The 20,027-nt window shown below is 36.3% G+C and overlaps 3 protein-coding genes across 4 annotated transcripts; all 3 read left to right on the top strand.

The window, feature by feature from the left end:
* Nucleotides 1–1,222: 1,222 nt before the first annotated feature.
* Nucleotides 1,223–4,616, top strand: LOC125214773 (zinc finger CCCH domain-containing protein 11-like). The gene is made up of 8 exons (XM_048115924.1): nt 1,223–1,538; nt 1,657–1,741; nt 1,903–2,043; nt 2,129–2,226; nt 2,595–2,783; nt 2,911–3,041; nt 3,131–3,230; nt 4,202–4,616. Exons 1-8 carry the CDS (start codon nt 1,368–1,370, stop codon nt 4,391–4,393), a joined length of 1,107 nt encoding a protein of 368 aa, XP_047971881.1. The 5' UTR covers nt 1,223–1,367; the 3' UTR covers nt 4,394–4,616.
* A 1,645-nt stretch (nt 4,617–6,261) lies between these two features.
* LOC125213262 (60S ribosomal protein L4) lies at nt 6,262–8,891 on the top strand. Its single transcript, XM_048113706.1, has 2 exons — nt 6,262–7,430; nt 8,566–8,891. Exons 1-2 carry the CDS (start codon nt 6,327–6,329, stop codon nt 8,677–8,679), a joined length of 1,218 nt encoding a protein of 405 aa, XP_047969663.1. The 5' UTR covers nt 6,262–6,326; the 3' UTR covers nt 8,680–8,891.
* Nucleotides 8,892–13,221: 4,330 nt separating this feature from the next.
* Nucleotides 13,222–16,171, top strand: LOC125212687 (AP2-like ethylene-responsive transcription factor TOE3). Of its 2 annotated transcripts, none has more exons than XM_048112918.1 (10): nt 13,222–13,900; nt 14,236–14,261; nt 14,340–14,370; nt 14,466–14,553; nt 14,635–14,780; nt 14,899–14,943; nt 15,026–15,129; nt 15,222–15,358; nt 15,473–15,583; nt 15,732–16,171. In XM_048112918.1, the coding sequence occupies exons 1-10, from the start codon at nt 13,455–13,457 to the stop codon at nt 15,924–15,926; spliced, it is 1,329 nt and encodes a 442-aa protein (XP_047968875.1). In that variant the 5' UTR covers nt 13,222–13,454; the 3' UTR covers nt 15,927–16,171. The 2 variants fall into 2 exon arrangements, with proteins under 2 accessions (XP_047968875.1, XP_047968874.1); XM_048112917.1 differs by having other exon boundaries at nt 15,219–15,358.
* The last annotated feature ends 3,856 nt before the right edge of the window (nt 16,172–20,027 follow it).

Below are 20,027 nucleotides of genomic sequence, written 5' to 3'. Positions count from 1 at the left end.
GAGACAAAAATAATGAACTTTTTTTTGTTCAAGAAGAGGGCATCATCTTATAATTCTAACACCACCCCTACATTGGCCACAAAATGGCCATGAGTTATTCAGTCGGTCATTCAGTAACAAATTCATCGTCTCACTCGGTGTTTTGTCAAATTCACATCCAAATTTGCCGTAAATTCTACAACTTGATTTCTTTCTCAAACACATTAGCAATTTTCATATTCTAGTCTCTTTGCATGATACTCCCTCCGTCCCACATAATTTGGGACACTTTGACCCGACACGAATTTTAAGAAATCTAGTGGAAAGTGAGTTGAAAAGGTTGGTGGGATGTGGGTCCTACTTTCAAAGTACTAGTTTTATAATCAAACGTGAGTAGGAATGCGTTAGTGGAATATGGAATCCACTGCTAAAAATGGTAAAAGTGAAATGGGATAAATTACGTGGAACGGTCTAAAATAGAATATTGGGTCAAATTACGTGGAAGGGAGGCAGTAAGTTTTATACATAGAGCAAGTGGTAAAATGCTAATAATTTGATTCCATATAATTATGCAAGTGAACAATTATCATATTATTGCTAGTCTAGATAAGATTTGCATTGGGCCTAAAATACAATTTTACGACAGCCCAAGAAGTTGGATTTTTCAGGATTAATCAACTTCCTTTATAATCATGTTATAAACGTCGATGCGCATATATCATACCCCATTCGTCCCGGAATCAGAGTTCTATTTAGTTATGGCACGAATTTTAAGAAATGTAAAGACAAGTGAGTTGAATAAGTTAGTGGAATATAGATCCTACTTAGTCTTATATAATAAATTGTGAGTGGAATAAGTTGATGGAATGTGGGATCAGCTATAATGTATGATCAATTCTTATTGTGCGGGAGTAATTAGAAGTCCAGATGCGACGAAGGGGGTAATTTTTTTTCGAAAACTTTAATATGGAGTAGTATATGTTATCAATTTAATGTTTCATCCATTTTGTCTCTAATTAATGATTTTTTTCTCACGCTAATAAATATAATTATCTAAATAGTTTTACAAATTATACTAATATTTTAATACTAGTACTATAATATTTCATGGGCTCTGGATATATCCAATAGAGCCCAAATCTCCAAAATCATGCCCAACAACAAAATTAAGAAAGTCGTTAAACTGTAGAAGGGTAATAACGTAATTCACAACATCCCGTAGCTTCGAGAAATCCCAACTCTCTCACAGAGAAATCCTCATAGTCACACACCTCATCCTCTCAGCGCCACGCGTCCCCCGCCATTTTCACCTGATTCCGCCGCCGGCGCTGATCGGAATCGCCTCAATTTCATCGGCTATCGTCGACGTAATTCTCAATTGATCGGAGATGCCGCCGAAGCAGAAATCGAAAGCGGATTTGGCGAAGAAGCAGAAGGTAATCGAGGACAAGACGTTTGGATTGAAGAATAAGAACAAGTCGAAGAACGTCCAGAAATACGTGCAGTCTCTCAAACAATCGGTTGAGCCCAAGCCCGACGCCAGCAAACTCAACGCACAGGTCGAGCTGCGATTCGGTTTGATTATTCATCTTCTTCGCTCTTGTTTGTTTCCTTTTGCTTTAGATGATTGGCGATCGCTGATTGCGTTATTTTGTTGGCGATCTTGTGATCTGACAGAAGAAGAAGGATGAGGAGAAAGCTAGAGAGAAGGAGCTGCAGGAGCTGTTCAAAGTTGCCATCAAACAACCTAAAGTTCCTGTTGGTAAGTTTACCTAATTTGTAGAATCGTTCTAATCATGTTATATATCTGAGGCTCATAAAAATTTCACAAAAAATTATTTTAACATTATAAATCTAATTTCATTTGAGAAGCTGGAGAATACTGTTTATGTTTTTCAAATCTCGGATGATTGTTGTTTGCAGGCGTTGATCCAAAGTCTATTGTGTGTGAGCATTTTAAGGTGGGGCAGTGTGCCAAAGGGTTTAAATGCAAGTTCTCTCATGACCTGAATGTGCAGAGGAAAGGGGAGAAGATAGATATATACAGTGACAAGCGTGATGAAGGTCTGTTATTGTACAAAAAGGTTTTTAGCTTTTAAATTTTTTTGATATTTTCTATTCGGTTTTGATCTCTAACTTCTGTTAGCAGATGAAAATGGCACAATGGAGGATTGGGATCAAGAGACTCTGGAGAAGGTTGTTGCCTCCAAGAGCAACGAGTACAACAAGAATAAGCCTACTGATATAGTAAGCTCTCTTCCATTATGGTCCCTATTATGTCCCTGATGTTTATCATGAGAATATTACTCTCTGAGTATCGCTAGGTTGCATTATATATTTGTATCGTATATATAGATATGCATATCAAGTGCTGAGGTTAGAATATTTTTTTTCGGTTCTATTTGGAAGCACTTAAGAATGTTTTGGTTTGTATTGAGTATCTGATTAATTGCAAGACAGCCTCTTTTTTAAGTGAAAAAGAGGAAGTTTATCTCTTTTTGAGAAAATTTTCTGCTTGCTTTTATTCTAGACAGACTCAGAAGCTCTATCTTCCGTGCATAAATAATATTGGAAATACCCAGTTCTAATTACCTTCTTTCTTGATTTCATTGCAGGTATGTAAATACTTTCTGGAAGCAGTGGAGAAGAAGCAGTATGGTTGGTTTTGGGCTTGCCCAAATGGTGGTAAAGAATGCCACTACAGACACGCCCTCCCTCCCGGATATATTTTAAAATCTCAAATGAAGGCTCTTTTGGAGGAGGAAAGTAAAAAAGTATCCATAGAGGAGGAGATAGAAAATGAGGTATGTCTACAAATGCAGTTAAAATATTGGGTTTTCAATCAATTTATGTCAATTTCTTTAGCTTTGCCCATCTTTCTTTGAACCAAGATGTAGTGTCGCTTTTAACAGTTTTTTATTCTCTTTTCAGCGTGCAAAAATAGCCACTACGACTCCAATGACTCCGGAGTTATTCATGCAATGGAAGATGAAAAAGATAGAGGCTAGAGAAGCAAGCCTGGCTGCAGAGAGAGCAGACCGAGCAAAGAATGATCGCATGAGGCAAGTCTTTCTAAGTGAATACTTGTTTACTATTCTCTAATAACGTTGGATGCTGGGTATTTACTTAAACGAGCTGCCTTGTTTACCAGTGGCCGTGAGCTCTTCCTCCTAGATGCCAGCATATTTGTTGATGATGCTGAAGCATATGACAAGTACCAAAGGGAGGATGAATCAGACGTAGATCAAAAGGTAACCGTTCCTTGTTTCATCTTTTATGTTTAACTTTATTGCACCTCAAAGTTGGTGAATTTAGTAAATGTTTGACTTGAACTACAAAGATAAAGATTAATATTTTTAGGGTCAATTCCTGCAAAAGACACCCTTTACCTGTCTTTGCAATATTTGCATGAGTTTTAAAAGTTTCAATTACAACATCACCTTTTAATTTTCGCAACCAGAATCTCCTCACTTTTTAGGTGATGAAAACTATGCCTTCAGCATTACACGTGAAACAAACTTTGCCGCAAAAAGTGGGGATGTTGAAAATCCAAAATATTTGAAAGTGATGTTGTAATTGCTACATTTAAGGCATGCAAAAAGAGCAAGTTTGGGTTAAGATCATGTCTGTGGAATTTTTAGTCCATAATATCACCTCATTTTTCCTCAATTCTAGTTATTGTTTCGTTTGAGATGGGAATTCCTTTCAGTTGAATCAAGGATAAGTGAATTAAAAAAAGGTGAGCCAATATTAGTTCGCTGTAAATACCGGTCCATTTCCTTGATGCAAAAGAAGTATTGTTACGTACTCCATAAAACAGTATTTATGTCATCTTATAGTACTAAAGCTGAAATGGTGTAACATCTTGCTGCTATCTAGTTACAAATTTATAGATTTATAATTTCGGTTGCATTCTTTGAGGTAACCATAGAGATGATAGATCCATTTATCTATATAGCAGAACTTGTGAAAAAGCTAATTTCTCGACGAATTTTAAAGGTTGAGAAACCTCATCAGGTCTAATCCTTGCCGAAGAGCATCATACTATGATGATCTCTCAAGATTATTTCTCCTTTGTTCCTCGACTTGCTATGATTGAGTCATTGACCATCATATTAAAATTGAGTGACTTTTCAGCTTCTAATATTTATTATTCAAATCCAAATTTCCTGTTCGGTGTTTATAATATTGCAATATGATTAGCATTGCTCACTCATTTCAGGTCAATAAGGATGCACCTACGGACAGGCCTAGTTCATCCACATCGACCATGCGGAGTGCAACTGATCACGATGACGACAACAACGGTGATGTTGACGACGACGATGATCTGGACATGGATGAACTAAACGAACTGGAAGCTAGCCTTTCGAAAACAACGCTAGAAATCAAAGAACCAGCTGACAATGTGTGATTCCGGGCTAGACGGTAAAGTCTACGCCCGTCTTTAACTCAGCTCCTCAGCGGTCGAAGAATGCTGCTCATTTGCAGCTGCCACCTCTGCTGAAAGCTGCATTGCGTGTGTGAGAGAGAGAAAAGAGAGATGGGAGCTATGATTTTCTTGTGTTGCTAAAAGTCTCGTGTACTTTAATCTTATTGGAGGTGTTTGGTTATATATAATAAGCTGGTTTAATTTAGGAGTTAATGTTAATAGTATTGAAAGATGCTTAGCGTCATTTTGGGGTATATTGGGTGCGTTTACATTTGATGGTTAAGCTTAAATGAATATAAGTAGCATAAGTGGTCTTCAGTTTGGTTCATGAGAGTTCATGAGATTCAATGGATAATCGTGAAACCAACTAAATATAAAACAAATACTCCTATAAAATAAATATAAATATATAAATATTGTATAAGGAGAGTACTTCAAAAATAATTCAAATTAGAATTATAACATCCTTCCAATTAGGGCTGCTTAACCGGCCGGTTCCGGTTCTATCCGGTCCGGTTTGACCGGGTACCCGGATACAAATTTTCATGAATCCCGGAATCGGAACCGGAACCGACCGGGTAAGAACCGGCCGATTTCGGTTACGAACCGGATCCTAATTATAGTTTTTGATTTTATTTTTTTTTAAATAATTCAACATCTAGAAATATAGCAATTAATACCTACAAATTCAAATAAACACACAAAAATACAAATCAACAAGATAATAATATTTATCATCCAATACCTAAAAATAATAATTCAATTAATACCTAAAAAATATAACACCTAAAAAATAAAATCAACACAACAAAATACTAACTAGTATACAACCAATATTCCAATAAGATAATAAATATGAGTAATTTAGTTAAACTTACCGTAAGATTAAGATCCTATAATATTATTATTTATTAGGGAAAGTTACGTAGTATATTTATATTTGATATTCATAATATTATTAGAATTTAAAATTGAAAATCTAAAATTGATTTATTATTCGGTTCCGGGTAAGAACCGGTCGGTTCCGGGTAGAACCGGAACCGGAACTTTTTAGAAACATTAGAACCGGTACCAGAACCGGTGAACCGGTTCCTCAATTAGCCTGTCGGTTCCGATTCTGATTCCGGATACCCGAGAACCGGAGAACCGATTAAGCAGGCCTACTTGCAATCATATATTGTCATGTGGCATATATAAACAACGAAACAATGTTTATTAAGCAACAAACTTAGTGGATGACATAGATGAGTAAATTGCATAAAAGACTGTTTATATTGTATTAAATGCAATTTACTTTGCATTATAGACTAAAATACAAAATAAATTACACTTAATGCAATTTGAACTGTCCTTTGTTGCTTAATATCGTTACTATGTTGCTTATACTTGCCGGTGATAACATGTGGTTGAAAGGATGCTATGACTCTAGGGGGTTTCTTAGTATGATGGAATGGAATGGTGGAATGAAATGTGATTCCAACTTTCATTCTATTCATTTGCTTGGTGTGATGGAATGAAGGAGTGAATGGATGAAAATGCAAAGGAAATCCAAGGAAATTGACATTTCATTCCAATCTCCATTCCATTCCATCATACCAAGCATGCCTTTTAAAAGTAATGTGGTTGGAAGGATGTTGGGACTTTAAGGGTGTGAGAATAATAGAGCTCCCCTATTGTATAAATATAAATGTAATTATCAATTATCTTGTCTCTGTGAATGATCTAGAACCAACAAACCAAATAGGAGATTAATCTATAATATTCATTACCCTAGACCCAATTATGAATAAGAAGGCCCAATTATAAATGGGCCGACACCCTACATATATATAGAGACATTTAGCCATCACTCCATTCCATTCCCAAACCTAATTTCTCACTCCACCCAAAACCCTAGACCTCAGAGCTCGACGAAATGTCAGCCGCCGCCGCCCGCCCCCTCGTCACCGTGCAGTCGCTGGAGAGCGACATGGCCACCGACGCCAACTCCGTCCCCCTCCCCGACGTCATGAGAGCAGCGATCCGACCGGACATCGTCACATTCGTCCACGGCCAGATCTCGAAGAACGCCCGCCAGCCCTACTCCGTCTCCAAGCGCGCCGGCCACCAGACCTCCGCCGAATCGTGGGGAACTGGCCGTGCCGTCTCGCGTATCCCCCGCGTCGCCGGCGGCGGAACGCACCGCGCCGGACAGGGAGCCTTCGGCAACATGTGCCGCGGAGGGCGCATGTTCGCGCCGACCAAGATCTGGCGCCGCTGGCACAGGCAGGTGAATGTGACGCAGAAGCGCCACGCTGTTGTTTCCGCGATCGCCGCCTCCGCTGTTCCGTCGCTGGTGCTCGCCCGCGGTCATAAAATTGAGGAAGTTCCGGAGCTGCCGCTGGTTGTTTCCGACGCCGCTGAGGCTGTGGAGAAGACCAGCGCTGCGCTGAAGGTTTTGAAGCAGATCGGAGCTCATCCGGATGCGGAGAAGGCGAAGGACAGCCAGGCGATTAGGGCGGGAAAAGGTAAAGCGCGTAACCGCAGATATGTTTCCCGGAAAGGACCGCTCGTGGTCTACGGAAACGAGGGGGCGAAACTTGTGAAGGCTTTCAGGAACATTCCTGGAGTTGAAATTGCTCACGTTTCCCGCCTTAATCTGCTGAAGCTGGCCCCGGGAGGCCACCTCGGAAGGTTTATTATCTGGACGAAATCTGCGTTCGAGAAGCTTGATGCGATTTACGGCACATTTGACAAGGTTTCTGAGAAGAAGAATGGATATGTGTTGCCGAGGGCGAAGATGATCAATGCTGATTTGGCTAGGATTATCAATTCTGATGAGGTGCAGTCGGTGGTGAAGCCGATTAAGAAGGAGGTGAAGAGAGCGCCTCTGAAGAAGAACCCTCTGAAGAATCTTCAAGTCATGTTGAAGTTGAATCCTTATGCTAAGGCTGCTAAGAGGATGGCTCTTTTGGCTGAGGCGCAGAGGGTTAAGGCCAAGCAAGATAAGCTTGATAAGAAGAGGAAGCCAATCACTAAGGTAATTCTAATTCAAATGTTCCGTTTCTATTTGTTCATTTATGTTTATCATAGTAATATTTTATTTTACACATGTGCTCTTAGGTTTGTTGATTTTATCTATAAATTTGGTAGTTATTTTGGAATTGTTTTGGTTTATAGCATGTTTCTGTTCTTGTGTTTGCCTCTATTGCAGATGTTTGATGGTATATATAATGTTCATTAAGTATTTCTATTGCCTTAGTTTTCATATTTGGTGTAGTTGGATTTTGGAAGAATCACCTTGAATGTAACATAGCTATCTGTTTGGTATTGTTTGGTCTGTCTTAATTCGTTTTAGTTTTCGGCATAGGCTTGTTATCAGTTTAGTTGGAATGTAACATTACTATTGGTTTGGTATTATTTCTGTTTACTATATTTGTTTTAGTTGTAGCAAATCAAATCTGGATTGTTTATAATGTTCAGTCATTTGGAGTTGTGTTTCACCTTAATCTTGTTATTGATGATATCACATTGTATGAACACTTTGAAGGAAACATTAATATTCGTTTGGTATTATTTCTGTTTACTGTATTTGTTTGAGACTTTTAGGGCATGCTTGGTATGGTGGAATGGAATGAGGGTGGAATGGAATGGAGGTTGGAATGGAATGAAGATAGGAATGAAATGTCAATTTCCTTGCATTTTCATCCATTCACTCCTTCATCCCATCACACCAAGCAAATGAATAGAATGGAAGTAGGAATCACATTCCATTCCATCATACCAAGAAGCCCATCAGTTGTATCAAATTGTTTCTGGATTGTTTATAATGATCCGGCAGTTGGAGATGTGTTTCTGCTTTGGCTTGTTATCAGTTTGGTATCACCTGCTCTATGATAGACTGGCTATGGAATATGTAATATTAACATATGGTTCCCTTTTAATAGTAAGTTCCACTGATGTGTTTTTATCACCACTCCTTTCAGTAATTTGCTTAGACTTTTTTTTTCTAATTAAATACTATTTATTTTGTATTGCTTTGTTCTTGTGGGTCTATTTGCATTTCATTGGTTCATTCTTGCTTGTATCTCAAAGCCGAGCATCCTTGATGCAACCTGGCCTGAAACTTGCTTGCCCAGTGTATCTTTGCTCATTCGGTTATTTGTCTCTTGCAGGAAGAAGCATCGGCGATCAACTCAGCCAGCAAATCTTGGTACAAGACCATGATTTCAGACAGTGACTACACCGAATTTGAGAACTTCACAAAGTGGTTGGGTGCGTCTCAGTGATCGAAATCTTGGTTTTCGTCTGTAATAGTCTTTATATGAATCTTGAACTCACTTACTGTGGTTTTTTCGAGCTCTTGTTAGACATGTTTTTGTTTGTGTGGGATAGAGATGACTACTGGAATAACTTTTCCATCTCGAGTTCATTTCTTTATTCCCTTGTTAGTTTGAAAAATTTTGGTTTAGACACTATATCAAGTATTTTTACCTTATTATTGTTGTGTGATTACTATTATTTGCATCCTTTAATACTGACTTTTATATTATTTCTCTACTACTATTGAATTGAATTTTATGATTTCGTAGCTGTTTTAATGTTTCAAGCTGCTGTTTTATGAGAGCCTTATGATGTCTGTATTTATATGTATTCCCTCCGTCCCCGAGTAAGAGTCACACTTTTCCATTTCAGTCCGTTCCCAATTAAGAGTCACTTTATTTTTACCATAAATAGTAAGTAGGTCCCATATTTCACTAACTTAATTCACTCACATTTTATTATAAACCAATATAAAAGATGAGTCCTACACTCCACTAACTTTTCAACCAACTATTCTTTACATTTCTTAAAACTCGTGTCCGGTCAAAGTGTGACTCTTAATCGGGGACGGAGGGAGTAGTATAATGTTTCAACATAATCGTTAATAGATATACATATTCAATAATTCATTTTATAGGAAGATTTCCAAACTCTATGTTGAAATAATAATATTCTTTAAACTTTTTGTACTCCATCTGTCTCAGTGGCATTTATTTTGAGCACTTATTTAAAAAAAATAATTATAAATAGTTACATTTTGAGCACTTATTTTAAATCAATAATTATAAATAATTAAAGTGGAGAAGAGGTACATTTTGAGCACTTATTTTGAAAAAATAATTATAAATAGTTAAAGTGAAGAAAAAGTAAAAGTATGGGAGGAAGTATTGTAGATACTACTATTTTATACATTATTCTATTTCTTATTTTACTTTTTCTCTATTTTAACTATTTAATAGTATTGTTTTTTTAAAATAAGTGCAGAAAATAAAATATCTCTATTACTGAAGAACGGAGGTAATATCCTTGAATGCATTTAATAATTCGCTTTGATGTACACTACTACTACTACTACTCCAATTCCAACATTTAAAGACTCATAACATATTTTTTTTCTACTTTTGGTAAATAAAGTTCACAACACATTAAATTATTAACTAACATTTTATTATAAAATTAATATAAAAATGAAATTTACATTCCACAAAATTTTTCAAAACTTTTCTATTCATTTTTTTTTAGGTAAAACTGTTAAGTATATTTCAAGCTTCCTCCTCTCTATCAGCACTTTCATTGTAAATTCAATTTGAGACAACAAAGTTGATTGTAAGATGGATAATGACTAATGAGTACTCCTAGTCTCCTACTATAAAATAATACTAACAATGTTGAATATTCTATGTGTTTCACTCTTAAGGTAAAACTGTTATATTAATGGAAAAAATAATAGTAGTAGTCTCCCCATCCCCTACATAAATTGATCTGCACTTTATTAATGTCAATTCAATTTGAGACACCAAAGTTACTTCAATCATTTCATTTTGTCCTTTATAATATCAAATTTAAATGTGAAAAATGAAAGAATAATTGAGTTAGGGGTGTTTGAAAAAAATTTGGGAATGATGCTTTTGTTAAGGTTATTCAATTATTCCTCGGTATTTAATATTTTATTCCACTTTACATGTGTCACCTGCTCAACCCCTCACACCTTGGAACATATCTCTTCCAATCACGAATTTAATTTAAACAAAAATTTTCAGTAAGTAAAAATGATTATTACTCCTATAGTCCTAATTCGTAATATAAAGAGTATGTGAAATTCGAACTTTAAGAACTTTTAACCGTTTTATTTACCTAACTCTATGTCCTACACTATTCATGAGGGTATTTGTAACAAAAAAAATTTATTTGAATAACGAGGATTCACAGTCGCTTTTGAAATTAGAGAATTGTTCTGTTGAATGACTTGTGTGAGCGACTATGAGCGGCTGTGATTCACGTAGGATAGATTCATAATTTTTAGTTGTTCCTAATCTATTCTACGTGGATCACAAGCCGCTCACAGACGCTCACATGCAGCAAAATAGTTCTCTTCGAAATTAATATGCTATTTATTAGGTGACCACAAATTTTTATGATAATCTTTCTCTATATATTTTACTGAAAATCCTTAATTATGCACTACACCATTTGGGATGATGTATTAAAAATCAAATATGCACGATGCATGTTACTAGTATAATTAAGATTTGTATAGTATGAAGAATTTAATAAATCAATGTAATATTTGTGAGCTTTTAATTTATAGAGGACTCAATATTTTTGTAGTATCAAAGTAAGACTTATTATGTTGTTCTCTTATGCATTCTGATTACTCGTACCTAACTGGGCATTTGTACTATATGATTTTTATAAGAATAGTGTACTAACTAATTAATGTCATTATTATTTTTTTGTAAAATTTGTCGAGTTTAATGAAAACTCATTCATGCATGAATTAAATAGTACAGTAGTAGTATGTACTAAGATCCATTAAGTAGTCAAATAATTCTCCTCTACTTTTTCATATGTGACTAGAATATTTAAACATCATTGTCAAGGAAAATAAATGATGATAGGAGTAACTTTATTTTGTCGAAAATCAAAATCGAATTCTCAATTTCTTGGCCAATTTTAGTTTTGTTACCTGTCGAACTGAGATGCAAAACTGATCTTTTCTAACGTATTAATTTCATAAGCTTTGTTGGTTATTTTTCACCTTTTCAAATTAAAAAAAAAAATCAAATAATCGGTTCAAATAATATTTCGAGTTCAAATTCTGTAGTAATTTAATTTATAGTAGTAATCCTTTTTAATTTAATTACTGTTTGCTTTATTTTTGTTATTTTTATTGGGATGATTTGATTGGTCTTCACAATTTAATGATTATCAGTGCCGGGCCCACGTGTCAGTCATTGCTTTCTCCCCAAACGCGGACCATCCTACTCTTCCCGTTCTACCACGCGCCACCTCATAGATGTGCTTTGTGAGTGACGCGCCACCTCATAAAAGTGATCATTTATTTTAATCGTGTCTAATCTTTGTTTAGGCATCACTATGTTTTTAAATATCCTCCAAATCAACCTATTAAAAGGAATATACGGATGAGCATAACAATTTTTCATTGTTATATTATTATTTTTATATACTTCATTTGTTCCGTTAAATATGAAACGTTTGTTTTTTTGGCATGAGATAGTAATATTTTATATTGTCGTTTTGTGAGTTAGAGCATCTCCAACGTAGCCTTAACTAAGAGTTGTGCTCGCGCCAGCATGGCATCGCGCCTGCTCACCGTTGTGCCCGTGCCGTTGGCACGGAAAGGCCTATGCAGCGGACACACGCGCCAGCCCATGTGGCGGGCCGTGGACTGGGTGTGACGCTCACTCGCCCTCTTGTAAGTGGACGCCGATTTAATACATTTTATTATTATATTTAAAAAAAAATCATGAAAATAAGTAAAATTAAAAAAAATTCTACTAATTTTTTACCCACTTCCCAAAATAGAGCCGTTTATGACCGTTTTTTCATAGCTCCGTCTCAGCTCATGTGATTGATTTTTTTTCATCGTTGTTTTGGAAAAATGATAAATAATTAAAGTGAAAACAAAGTAAGGGAAAAAAAAAGAATAACGAGAATACTTTATTTTCTATTTATTTTAACTATTTAACTCAAAACATAGGTTGAAAATCAGTCCATCACTTTGAACCGGAACTAAGTGAGTAGTGTTTAGCCATAATTATTCTTTATTAACTCGTATTTCAACTTATTGATTAAAAATAAAATGTTTCACCAACAGAAACCAATTGAATTACCCTTCACTTCTTTAACATCCAAAATCCTGCACATTAGTAATCATTTTTTTAGCACATATATTGATATAAAGAAATATTTTATCCATAATTATCTTGCTTTCTATATAAAATTTAGGAAAATTGTAATTAATGAATTAAATGTAGATAGATTAAAGCAATAGGAGATGAGAAAGTAACATTAGAGATAAGAAAGTATATTAAAAAGTAAATTCCTATAAAAGAAAATAATAATTTAAATAATACGCGACAATTCACAACAAAATACAATTAACTAGAGACTAAAAGAGTGATTAAATTGATTAGTTAAAAAAAAACCCAAATAATTAGGGCCTATCATTCTATCAACTCGAATCGCAATTGTCATTATAATTTTTCTACTTAGTATTAATAAACACATTTATCTTAATTTCATTCTAATTTTTCTACTTAGTATTAATAAACACATTGGTCAGCTTATTGATATAAAGAAATATTTTATCCTTTCTAATAATTGTCATTATAATTTTTCTACTTAGTATTAATAAACACATTTATCTTAATTTCGATTATTTTATTCTAATTTTTCTCCAAATATCTTCTCTCTCTCTCTCTCTAGACTAAGTTTATATAGCCGGAGTTGGCTCTTTCCTTCATTTCTCCACCTTTAGCCTCTTCTCTACCTCCCTAGAGAGAGAAGGCAGAAAAAGAAGAGAGAGAAAGCACCGCACAAAATTCTCTGTTCACTGCTTTCCTATTCAATCACCAATCGATACAGTGTTTACTGTATCTCTACGCCTCTAGAAATGCCATAGACTGCAATTATTCATTCCTTCTCCACCATTCATCCGCTCCGCGCATGCATTTTTCGCCGCGAAAACACCTGCGCATCGGCGGATTGAAATACAGCGATGTTCAACCTCAATCTGGCCATTGATCCTCCGGCGCCGACCGCCGATCGAGCCGATACGGCGTCGGATAAGCACTTCGCTCACTCCGGCGATCACGTCGAGTATTCCGGCAGCTCGAGCTCCTCCGTCGTTAATGTGGAGACGTCGAGCACCGCCGGCGATGAGAACTCGCTCTCGGTAGGTTTCGATATATGGAAGAGCGGCGGCGAGTGTGAAGAGAGCGAGAAATCGAGCTGCGGTTACGTGACGAAGGAGTTTTTTCCGGTTAAATTCGGCGAGGGGCGGATGCAGGGCTTGGATCTCCCCGAGAAGAGCTGTGAGGTGACGGAGCAGCAGCAGAAGCGGCAGCTGGTGAAGAAGAGCCGGCGAGGGCCGAGGTCGCGCAGCTCTCAGTATCGCGGCGTCACGTTCTACCGCCGCACCGGACGTTGGGAATCGCACATTTGGTATCGTTTCGGTACACTTGTTTTGGCAATTTTAAAATTTTGAAAATGAAAATTGCAATTTCGATGAACATTGCTCAGATGATCAGTTACAATTTGTTATGAGTGTACATGTCGATGGATCTGAAATGAAATCTGAGAACATGACTGATTAGGTAACTGATTGTATGCGCCAGCGCTGCAATTTATGATTTTCCAAATCTGAATTGATGTTTCTGTTGTTGATCGGTTTCACTGGCTTGATGATCATATCCTTTTCGTGACTTAGAATTGTTTTCTGTGTAGTAGTAGTTTCACTTGTTTGATGAACTGAAGGTTTATCTATGTGATTGGTGCAGGGACTGTGGCAAACAAGTTTATCTAGGTAAGAAGGTTTAATTTACTTAATTTTTCCTCATTGTGTTGAACCATTGTTTAATCGTGTACTGATATTTCGGAATAGGGGGATTTGACACTGCACATGCTGCGGCTCGGTAAGAGAGTTCATTCTGAGTTTGAGGTAAAAAAATTTGAGGTGTAAGGAGTTGTAGTTGATTGAATTTTGTGAACCCTCGGGTTCTAACTGTAGGGCATACGACCGTGCTGCAATTAAGTTTCGTGGATTGGATGCGGACATCAATTTTAATGTCAGTGATTATGATGAAGATCTTAAGCAGGTTTGTTGTGATGTCTCAGTTGATCTTTTGCTAACTGGAGGGCTTCTGATGGTTGGTCCCTTTTGTTTCTGTAATCAACAGATGAGGAACCTAACTAAGGAGGAATTCGTGCACATACTCCGCCGCCAGAGCACTGGATTTGCGAGGGGGAGTTCCAAGTATAGGGGAGTGACTCTGCACAAATGTGGACGATGGGAAGCTCGGATGGGGCAGTTTCTTGGCAAGAAGTCAGATGCCTCTAAAACCACTCGCATTTCGTTATTTCAAGGATCTTTCATTGATCATTATGTGGTCATTTTCAGAAAATCTCGTATTTAGCAATAATGAGCAATGTTTTGTGCGCAGGTATATCTATCTTGGACTGTTTGACAGTGAGATAGACGCTGCAAGGTCGACATTAACTTCATTAGTATTCGCTTTCGACAATTTATCTGGTGTAATTCTCTTAAGCTATTATGCTAATGTGTTGCAGGGCATACGACAAGGCTGCTATCAAGTGCAATGGAAGAGAAGCAGTCACCAACTTTGACCCAAGCACATATGAAGAGGAGTTGAGCTCTGAGGCACCCATTGGAGGTAAATACATTTGATGCAACGCCTACCATTTCCTTGTGAAATGACCTATGTCTCGTTGTAAATTATTTGTCTTCTTCTACCTTGTCCAGCAGGCGATCTGCACACTCTGGATCTAAATTTGGGCATTGCTCCCCCCCCTGAAAGGGCCCCCTGGGATATTCATCATATGCAAACGGAAAACTTTCAGATCAACTATGGCTCAAACAATCTGCCGGAAAACGGACTAAAGGTAGTAGTTCAGCAGTATTTATGAATAATCTGCTGGTTAGGATATTTCGGAGATGTTTCTCTCTTGTTACACACGCAAAGCGCTTGCTGCATTAATCTTTCATTGTACTTGCAGGATTCTGCTTCAGCCTCTGTTGCAGCTCAATTACCCCATGAATATGGAAATGTATGCCAATACCCTCTCATGTGGAGGGGAGCTGATTCCTGTTTTCGTCCCGTTTATACGGTACTAGTTCTTCAAACAACGACTCCATTTTGACAGCAATGATATTTAAACTCTTTCATTTGATGCTAGTAAAACAGCAGTTCCATCATGATAAGTTGATCCTGATGATTATTTAAACTGTTTCATTTTTCTATTTCGGTATCTGCAGGGAACAACAATAGGGAAGCTTGTTGAAGTTGATCCTTCAGCAAATTGGACAAGGGATCATCATCCCTCACCGCTCTTCTCTACTGCAGCATCATCAGGATTCGCTACTTCGTCGGCTGCCATCCATCATCATCAGTTGCCTACGCCCCCACCCGTCACCACTCTGAACAATGGATCTCACCTCTACTGGAGGTGATCCGTATGTGACAGGGCATCACCAAAACCGGAGGATGATCAGTAAGCACGAACGATCTACGTTCTTATAAACTGAGACAACCACTTCTTTCCACTGTTTGCCACTTTACACTGCTTCGATATTTGATGATCTTGATTGTTCATCTGTGCCACTTCTACTTGCTTTTGATTTCAAACTCAATTGAGCTCTGCTGATATGTTTATGGAACTGTGATTAGCATGAAATCTAGTTGGCCTATTTCTTGATGATACTCGTACATAATCGCTTTGACAAATTCGTTGGTAATTTTGTCATGGAGTTTATTAGGGCATCCGCATCCGCATCCGCGTGCTTAGACATTATTAAGCGCGCTGCTGCTGCAGCAAAGGGTAAAATTTTAAATTTAACGTATGTTTGAAAAAACTACTACTACTACGGAGTACTATATTTATAGTATGAGTTTAATCAGGAAATAGAAAATACTGTTTTTTCCCAAAATGTGCTGTTTTTTAACCTGAAACATTAAAAATGAGTGAATCATAGTACTAGTGTTTATGTTTGCTGTGCTCCAACGTGGTAGCATCAGTATGGACCTGTCCATTCATCAAAGAATTTAATGGATTGTAGGTAAGTTCCTCCATTTACTCATGTACTATGTTGGTGACTCCTTGTTCACTCTTTTGTTTTTTTTTTCTTGAATCATTGTTTGTATGGTACTCCCTCCGTCCGCAATTAAGAGTCCCATTTCTAAATGGTACGGATTTTAAAAAATGTTAAGAAAAGTGGATGAAAGAAAGTTAGTGGAATAGGGGTCTCACTTGTATATATTAATTTTAAATGATATGTGAGTGGAATGAGTTAGTGGAATGTGGGGTCTCTTTACCATTTATGGTAATTATGAACCGGGACTCTTATTTGTGGACGGACAAAAATAGAAAAACGGGACTCTTATTCGTGGACGGAGGGAGTAATTCTCAGTAAATTTATAAACTTTGAGTAAATTCTGATTTGTTTTGATTTTGCAATTAATTAAGATTTTAACACTTGCATGATTTAATGACTTATTTATAGTATGTCACTATTATCGAAACGACGTCACATTGTACATGGTGAAACGTCTTATTCTACTAAACTAAAATATTGTATTTGTTGTCTAACTTCATTTCGTGTCTTCTTTTTAGTTTCTCGTTTCCTTCCTTTAGCGATAGAAACCAATTCAACAAATGAATTTATTTAATTTAATAACGTTGTTCACAATCTGAAATGTGATACGTTCTGTTTGACGCCTGACAGCGCCACATAAGTCATCAAGCTATGTCTATGTCAAAATCTTGATTTATTGCAAAGTCAGACCAAATCAATTGTTTAGTTGTAAATTCAGACCATATTTATAATTGCATAATTTAAAAATAGGGGGAATTAGTATTAAAAATCATAATTTTTTACTAGTATTTTTCATAACCTTTGGAAGTGATTTTAAAAGTAGTAACTTTTCGAATTGCACAGATTTTCAAGTTAAAGTTTTTAGCATAAATTTTTTTTATATCAAATTTGACGAAAATATAGAAATTTACCGTCAAAGCAACCTTTTTTACCCACAATGCCATTGCCTACCATCAATGTGTAATCCCATTATTACTTCGAGTGAGTGAAAATGGACTGGACAAGTGAGAGCATTATTGGAGTCAGTAAAAATGAAGGTGAAAAATGTGGACACTGTATATGTTGTGAGGTGTCATTCTCCCTCCCCATATAAAAGGGACCTAGCTTTAGCCTTAGCCACTATGCTTGATTTAATTTGATGTTGACAATGCTCTTTAACTTTCTTGTCTCTTTCACTTTTTCACTACTCTTAAAAAATTCTTGACTATCTATCATGTTTTCTTAGATTTTTGTTTTAACGATGGAGGCAGGACGATGGTGATGTAATAGTACTTCATATCCAATGTTGTTTTAGTGCTTAATATTGAATATTTTCAACGAAAGTCTACTTGAGATAGGAACTACTGCTCCCTCCGTCTCTTAAATTTTGTCACATTTTGACCAGACATAAATTTTAAAAAAATAATGAAAAGTATGTTGAAAAAGTTAGTGGAATGTAGATCTTATTTTTAAATATTAATTTTATAATAAAATGCGAGTGAGAGTGAATTAATAGAATGCATGATTCACTAACAAAAATGGTATAAAGTGAAATATGACGACTTTTGTAGAACGAATGGAACTGGAAATATGTGATAAATTTTCAGGAACGGATGGAGTATATATATAATTGTTTTATAATCTAGGGGTGGGTAGGTACGATATACCTTACCGAAACCAACATACCGTATACCTTACCGTAAATTCGGTATTAGAAAAAATCATACATTTACCATACCAAAATTTTCGGTATACCGAACTTCGGTATACCTTATTTTCGGTATGACGAAGTTCAATACCGATATCATACCTCATTTTCGGTATGTCATACCTAAATTCGGTATACCGTACTTTTGCGGTATACCAGAGTTTTACGGTATATCAAACTACGATATGACATACCAAAATCTCATTATTTTGCAGATAATTCTAAATACAAAAACTCAAACCACATAGAACTCAAAATACTTAGAAAATAATATTTCAAAATACTTAGAAAATATCCAATTTAATAAAAACTCAAACATAGTCAAATAATATTAAAAAAAAAAAACCTACAACAATTAAACTCCATCCAATCACACAATGTTCAATATCATATCACGACCATAAAGTAATAGTATCTTAATATCATCTTCATTTCTTGCAGCATCCACTGTCCTTCAATTTCTCATCATAAACATGCATTTATGAAGTTTTAAATAATTTTCAGTAAACCAAATAACCATATGAAATAATGCATATATATACTACTTGCCACAATCTAAATAGACTTGAATGCGTAAATAATAAACAAACCACATAGACATAACTCTTTTTTAAAATTGAAAATTAGAATCATGATTCACAATTTTTAACTATAGCGAATAAAAGTACATAGATCTAATTTAAGAAATGACAAGTTAAAGATAAGCTGAAATCATCTGCCTTGAGCCAATCATTGGTACACACCAATGCCTCCACCATTTTTGGACTCAAACTAGTTCTAAAAGGATCCACAACCCTTTTACCCAAGCTAAAAGCAGATTCACTAGCAACCGTTGAGCTTGGAATTGCAAAGATATCCTTTGCGATGAGTGAAAGGATTGGATACTTAGTTCCATTTACTTTCCACCAATCCAAAAGATTAAAAGAAAGATTAGACCGCTGCTCCATCTCATCGGCTAGGTACTTATCTACTTCGTTGGATATTTGTTTAAGCTGATCTTGAGAAACTTCTTCTTGCACTCCACTATAAATATCATCAAAAAGATGCAAACCACATTGGTCAATGGTGTCATTATCGTCTGCATGTTCAAGGAGCGGCCTCTGGGTGGACAACGTATCATTCACCCCTTTATACTCTACCCACAAAGTTATCAAATCATTTTTGAATCGGTCACATAACTCTTGAAGCTCTTGTTCATCCACTCTGCTCTTAACTCTTAATTTCTTAACGCTAACTTTTAGCGTTTTAAGCTTGTTCCTCGGATCTAGGACATTGGCAATAAAAATCAACGGATTCATTTTATTCCAATCCCCCCAATATTTGTCAAATTTGACCTTCATTGCTTTTGCAACCTTTGAAAGAGTAAGATCCGAATCATCATGACACTTTTTCTCGATCTCAATTTGTATAGCAAACATTGAAAGTGAAATCAAATGAGATGTCGGAGTTTTTGATGCACTTAACTCTAAAGTAGCAACATAGAAATTTTTGAGGAAGTGTACAAATGCTTTTGCATTCTCCCAATCCTCTGCATTTGGAGGCCCCATCCTTTCTTTACCCTTTTCATCTTTGTCGCGAAAGTATTTCATAAATGGAACCCATTCCTCGGCCATCCTTTCAAATACCCTTCTATACTTCAATGCAACGTCAAGCATTTTATAGGTTGAATTCCACCTAGTTTTCACATCCATGGGTACCGTTGACACACTAGAAAACTTGGCTAATATCGCAAACTCCCTAAATTTGTTCAACCTAGAAGGAGAAGAATGAAG

The sequence above is a fragment of the Salvia hispanica genome, chromosome 3, assembly GCF_023119035.1.
Source record: "Salvia hispanica cultivar TCC Black 2014 chromosome 3, UniMelb_Shisp_WGS_1.0, whole genome shotgun sequence".
NCBI classification, from domain to species: Eukaryota; Viridiplantae; Streptophyta; class Magnoliopsida; order Lamiales; family Lamiaceae; genus Salvia; species Salvia hispanica.
The sequence above is the reverse complement of the archived record's forward strand: the minus strand, read 5'-3'. Positions and strand labels throughout refer to the sequence as shown.